This window comes from Salmo salar, chromosome ssa22 (assembly GCF_905237065.1).
Source record: "Salmo salar chromosome ssa22, Ssal_v3.1, whole genome shotgun sequence".
Taxonomy (NCBI): Eukaryota; Metazoa; Chordata; class Actinopteri; order Salmoniformes; family Salmonidae; genus Salmo; species Salmo salar.
This window is the reverse complement of record NC_059463.1, coordinates 29,304,509-29,311,156: the sequence shown is the minus strand read 5'-3', so window position 1 is coordinate 29,311,156 and position 6,648 is coordinate 29,304,509. Positions and strand designations below refer to the sequence as shown.

The window sequence follows — 6,648 nt, the reverse complement described above, 5'->3', positions numbered from 1 at the left end:
GATGATGTCAGTATTTGATAAGCATTTATTCATTGTAATTTCGAAGTTTAATTAGCATAAAACGCAATTTAACTTACTCACTCAGACTTTCTTTGTATTGTTATTTGAGAAGTTCAGATCAGATATGGTAGGTAAATCATAACAATAGTGTAATTGCATATCAAAGTTTCTCATTGTGTCAGTGTATGAATCTTTGTATTTGTTTCTCTGCAGAAGACCACTCGTGCGTAAAGTTGCTGGCCTCCTCTTCGCTCTCCATCAGTAAACCATGCACCCGTTTAACAGCAGTCTCGGGAACTTCAGTATGATGCTGGAGGTTGAGGACACGCCCAGGGATGAGAAACTGGCCAAAGTAGAGATCGCGCTGCTCAGTGTTATCTTCGTAAGCGCCTCTATCCTGAACACCGGGCTATTACTGGTTCTGTGGAAGCGGCGCAAACAGGTCTCCAGGATGCGTGTCTTCGTGTTCCATCTGTGCATCGCAGACCTGGTGGTTGCGTTTTTCCAGGTTTGCCCGCAGCTCATGTGGGACATTACGGACAGGTTCATTGGACCAGACCTGGTGTGCCGCTTGGTGAAGTATCTGCAGGTAGTGGGCATGTTTGCGTCCACCTACATGATCGTGGTGATGACCATTGACCGCTACCAGGCTATATGCAACCCCATGGTCAAGTTTCAGAGGAGGCACGCGCGCTGGAACATCCCAGTGTTCGTCGCCTGGACGATCTCCCTCGTGGGCGGCCTGCCTCAGATTTTCATCTTCTCGAGGGTCCAGGTGGCGCCCGGGGTGTTCGACTGCTGGGCGGACTTCATCCAGCCCTGGGGCCTGAAGACCTACATCACTTGGACCACGCTGGTCATCTTTGTCTTACCCATTTTGACCGTGGTGGTGTGCCAGGTGCAAATATGTCGAGCCATCCAGGTCAACCTTTATCTAAAGACGCATCAGGAGGGGGGCAGCGGGGTGGCCTTTCCACTGCCCTCCAGAGCCAGCAGCGTGGCCAGGGTGTCCAAAGCACGAATCAAGACCGTGAAGATGACGGTGGTTATTGTGCTCGTCTACATCATCTGCTGGACTCCGTTCTTCATGGTCCAGCTTTGGTCTGTTTGGGACATGGACGCGCCGACGGAAAGTAAGAACACGGATATCAATCTTATTATAACTAAATAAAAAAAGTCAACAATTATGACTGTCGATGTAGCCTAGTGATTTATTGTTTACTCGCCCTCTGATTTTGGGTAAGCTAGTCTACCTGTGCGTAATTTCATCGTGTGTTATTGTCTTTGCAGCGACAACGTTCACCATCCTGATGCTGTTGGCGAGTCTGAACAGCTGCACAAACCCCTGCATCTACCTGCTCTTCAGCGGCCAGCTGCCCAAGAAGCTGGAAACGGTGCTGTGCCGGAGTCCGAAAGACTCCTTTAATGATGAGGCCGCGGTGGTCAGCTCGCTCTACGTGAGCTTCAAAAGCATTTCCGACTCCAAATAGGCAGCTCTAATACGCAGCTCTAATGACGGGCTATTTCCATGCTATTTACTCCCTCGATATCATGGTCAAGATATGTCAAGTGATCTTTCGGGGACATTAAAGCACTCACTATAATGGAGCCAGAAATAGGTAGGGTAATTGTGAGCGGACCGTAGGGTATGTGCGCAAATACGCGCCAAATCCTGGGGGGTAAACCACCGCTAATGGATAAAGGCAGCCGGTTGGTGCGGTAGGCTGGTGCTGAGCGTCACAGGGAACTAAATCACGGGTGTAAAACCTCTGTCAGACAACATAGGAATGAGAGACATTGTGACAAGGTGTGGTCAACATGTCGGTGGAGTCCAGAAAATAGATTCCTTTGGTACCTTTTGTGAATAATTGTCCAAATCTAATCTCACAAAATCCATGTTAACACCTGCAAACTGTTTGACAAAATGTTGTATAGCAGGCATATAGAATGCATTTACTGCCTATTATTATTGTTATATTTAATACATATATTGTAAACGATCAAACTTTCATCATCAACAGTGGAGAAGCTGTTTAGTGCTTTTAGGATTATTTATTTATTTATTTAACCTTTATTTAACTAGGCAAGTCAGGCCAGGCAGAAACATTGTGAAATAATAATTTACAAAATAGAAGCTGTGTGTTCACAGAGACAGTCCAGGTTTGATGTAGCTTAACAAGACAGGCCGACAAGCCAACTTTAGAAAGACCAGACAGATTTTTGGAAAACCTTAACTTTGTACATACAAAAAAACGATGCTTGAAAGTCTTCTCTAATGTTTATCTTCTATGTTGTAAACTGAGAAAGACACCAATGATTTTGTAGTGCAAGCGATAATAAAATAAACTACCACATTTTTGTGGGTCAATAGCTAGGTTTTCATACGAATGAATATTAAAGAATTTAAAAACTCGCATAAAAACAATATGCGCATTTTTGCATTAAATATGTGTTTCCATCAAATTGATTTGTTGCACGATAAAAAATACCTTGTAGAGATAAATTGCCATGTACCGAATAAGAAAATACAAGTTAAATGGGTTTCCATCGCATTTTCAACTCTACAGATGGTTTACTCACAAAATAAATGTGCTTTATTTAGCAAGTGTGCCCACTCTGGTATTGGCACGTGCGCTCTAGCAATATAGTAGATTCTGTACAGTCGTGTATCTGAGCGCTGTTGGCTAGAGCGCACGTATAACCTACATGATGAGATTATTATGGACAAAAGAGCGAGATTATATTTTTTTTGTCAAATGGCAGCCAAACATCGATCATATGTCACCAGAATAAGACCCTCAATATGTATTGGAAAAGAGCAACAAGCTCATCACCGTGAACTTTCACCATTCTGTGAAGTCCATCATAACTTATTTCATCTGTAGCTTAATAAACTGCATGCTTTCCGGAGTCGTAGTGGAAGGAACACGCAACATATCATCCCAGCTGCCTTGAGATCATTGACAAGATCCTCCCGTGTAGTTCTGGGCTGATTCCTCACCGCTCTCATGATCATTGCAACTCCACGAGGTGAGATCTTGCATGGAGCCCCAGGCCGAGGGAGATTGACAGTTCTTTTGTGTTTCTTCCATTTGCGAATAATTGCACCAACTGTTGTCACCTTCTCACCAAGCTGCTTGGCGATGGTCTTGTAGCCCATTCCAGCCTTGTGTAGGTCTACAATCTTGTCCCTGACATCCTTGGAGAGCTCTTTGGTCTTGGCTATGATGGAGAGTTTGGAATCTGATTGATTGCTTCTGTGGACAGGTGTCTTTTATACAGGTAACAAACTGAGATTAGGAGCACTCCCTTTAAGAGTGTGCTCCTAATCTCAGCTCGTTACCTGTATAAGAGACACCTGGGAGCCGGAAATCTTTCTGATTGAGAGGGGGTGAAATACTTATTTCCCTCATTAAAATGCAAATCAATTTATAACATTTTTGACATGTGTTTTTCTGGATTCTTTTGTTGTTATTCTGTCTCTCACTGTTCAAATATACCTAACATTAAAATTATAGACTGATCATTTCTTTGTCAGTGGGCAAACGTACAAAATCAGCAGGGGATCAAATACTTTTTTCCGTCACTGTATATCCTCATGCACCCCGTAGTGCCGGAAGACGTGTGTAAACAGGGCCTCCGCAGTCTGTAGGGCCGTAGGGAGACCGGGCAAAGGAAGGAGACGGCAGGACTTAGAAAACCGATCCACAACGACCAGGATCGTGGTGTTTCCTTGTAACGGAGGAAGATCCATCACGAAATCCACCGATAGGTGTGACCACGGCCGTTGTGGAATGGGTAGGGGTTGTAATTTCCCTCTGGGCAGGTGTCTAGGTGCCTTGCACTGGGCGCACACTGAGCAGGAGGAAACGTAAACCCTCACGGACTTAGCTAAAGTGGGCCACCAGTACTTCCCACTAAGACAGCGCACAGTCCGACCGATGCAAGGATGACCAGAGGAGGGTGACGTGTGGGCCCAACAGATCAATCGATCGCGGACATCAGACAGAACGTACAGACGCCCAACTGGACACTGGGGGGGAGTGGGCTCCGTCCGTAACGCCCGCTCGATGTCCGCGTCAAACTCCCATACCACCGGTGCCACCAGGCAAAAGCCGGAAGTATGGGAGCGGGATCCGTGGACCGCTCCTCTGTGTCATACATCCGGGACAGTGCGTCTGCCTTAGCGTTCTGGAATAATGGTCTGTAGGGTAGGGTGAAAACAAAACGGGTGAAAAACATGGCCCACCTTGCCTGGCGAGGGTTCAGTCTCCTCGCCGCCCGGATGTACTCCAGATTGTGGTGGTCAGTCCAAAAGAGGAAAGTGTGTTTAGCCCCCTCAAGCCAATGCCTCCATGCCTTCAGAGCCCTGACAACAGCCAACAGCTCCCGGTCCCCCACATCATAGTTTCGCTCCGCCAGGCTGAGCTTCTTCGAAAAGAAAGCACAGGGGCGGAGCTTTGGTGGCGTACCCGAGCGCTGAGACAGCACAGCTCCTATCCCAGCCTCGGACGCGTCCACCTCTACTATGAATGCCAAGGAGGGATCCGGATGAGCCAGCACGGGAGCCGAGGTAAACAGAGCCTTCAGGTGACCAAAAGCCCTGTCCGCCCCAGCTGGCCACTGCAGTCGCACCGGTCCCCCCTTCAGCAAGGAGGTAATGGGAGCCGCTACCTGACCAAAGCCCCGGATAAACATCCGGTAGTAGTTGGCAAACCCTAAAAACCGCTGCACCCCCTTAACCGTGGTTGGAGTCAGCCAATTACGCACGGCTGAAATGCGGTCACTCTCCATCTCCACCCCTGACGTGGACAGGCGGTACCCTAGGAAGGAGATGGACTGTTGGAAGAACAGACATTTCTCAGCCTTGACTTACAGGTCATGCTTCAACAGTCAACCAAGCCCCTTGCGCACCAGAGACACATGCTCGGCGCGTGTAGCGGAGTATATTAGAATGTCATCTATATACCACTACACCCTGCCCGTGCAGGTCCCTGAAAATCTAATCTACAAATGATTTTAAGACTGATGGAGCATTCATCAACCCGTACGGCATGACGAGGTACTCATAGTGCCCAGAGGTGGTACTAAATGCCGTCTTCCACTCATGCCCCTCCCGGAGCACTCCTGAGATCCAATTTGGTGAAGAAGCGCACCCCGTGCAATGACTCTGTCACACTGGCTATGAGCGGCAGCAGGTAACTGTACTTCACCGTGATCTGATTTATACCTCTATAGTCAATGTACGGGCGTAAATCTCCATCCTTCTTCTTCACAAAAAAGAAACTCGAGGAGGCAGGTGAAGTGGAAGGCCGAATGTATCCCTGTCCCAGAGATTCGGAGACATATGTTTCCATAGCCTCCGTCTCCTCCTGTGAAAGAGGATACAGGTGACTCCTGGGAAGTGCTGCGTCTACCAGGAGATTCATCGCACAATCCCCCCAATCCCCCCGTTAAATGTGCCAACATTCAAGATTTCATTACTTAATCTCCTAGGAAATCTAGGCTAAGAAATATTGAAACTTGCACAAATACAGACTGAGTTTGTTGGTGTGATAATTACAAACACAGTTTAATGTTCCATAGGTCCCCCTTGTCCCTGTGATATTAAGCTGTCACTTTGACACAAATACAACATCAGGCTACATCCTATAATCATGGCTTTAGTGCCAAAGATGTATTGTTCCTCGAAGTTCTGCGGAATTGAAACAGTCGAAGGCTCATTTATGTGCATTTAAGCATACAGATAGGCATAAACACACACACCTTTTGAAACGTGATACAAACAATTACTGTTAATCCCAGGCATAACAGTCAAGCAGGTTATAAAAGGTAAACGTAAGAGGCCTGATGTAACTCCTGAAGCACCATTTTAAATCTCGTATTTTTCCCCTTCGTCAAAGCCTGGTTTCTAAAATGAGAAAAGGGTGAAAGGGAAGAAAGCGAGAAATGGATAATTCATGTATCCTCCAGCAATGTGTGTGTGAGGGATGATCACTAGACTAGGGAGAATCAATCTGTATACCATTTCATCTCCATATACATATTTAAACCAAACACACCTCAAGCCACTCCACTGCCCTGAACTCGTACCAACATTAAGTTCCAAAATAAATGACTTGGCTTTGCTTTGTACCCAGCCAGCCTATAGGCTACCAGGGCAGGGGAAGGGGGACAGGCAGTGATCATGACAGACCTACAGGTAACTGCCAAAACAAAGGAAACACCAACATAAAGTGTCTTAATAGGGTGTTGGGCCACCACGAGCAGCCAGAACAGTTTAAATGCACCTTGCCATAGATTCTACAATTGTCTGGTACTCTACTGGAGGGATGCAACACCATTCTTCTATGAGAAATGACATAATTGGGTGTTTTGTTGACAGTGGTGGAAAAGTCTGTCTCAGGCGCCGCTCCATAATCTTCCATAAGTGTTCAATTAGGTTGAGATCTGGTGACTAAGACACACACACACATTTTGTTCTACCGTCTTGGGGACCTAAAATGTATTTCCATTCAAAATCCTATTTTCCATAACCCCTAACCCTAACCGCTACCATAACCCTAACCCGTAACCCTAACGCAAAACCTAACTTCTAAACCTAACCAATCACCCCTTACCCTGACCCTAATTCTAACCCCTAAATTT

The 6,648-nt window shown here is 46.5% G+C and overlaps 1 protein-coding gene across 1 annotated transcript; it reads left to right on the top strand.

Annotated features, from left to right (window-relative positions):
* The first annotated feature begins 268 nt into the window (after nucleotides 1-268).
* Nucleotides 269-2,106, top strand: LOC106583146 (vasopressin V2 receptor-like). Its single transcript, XM_014167002.2, has 2 exons — nucleotides 269-1,133; nucleotides 1,291-2,106. The coding sequence occupies exons 1-2, from the start codon at nucleotides 269-271 to the stop codon at nucleotides 1,488-1,490; spliced, it is 1,065 nt and encodes a 354-aa protein (XP_014022477.2). The 3' UTR covers nucleotides 1,491-2,106.
* Nucleotides 2,107-6,648: the final 4,542 nt, after the last annotated feature.

Coding starts and splice junctions, on each gene's coding strand:
- LOC106583146 (XM_014167002.2), top strand. CDS start 269: ATGCACCCGTTTAACAGCAGTCTCGGGAACTTCAGTATGATGCTGGAG. Junction 1,134..1,290: donor CATGGACGCGCCGACGGAAA/GTAAGAACACGG, acceptor TTGTCTTTGCAG/CGACAACGTTCACCATCCTG.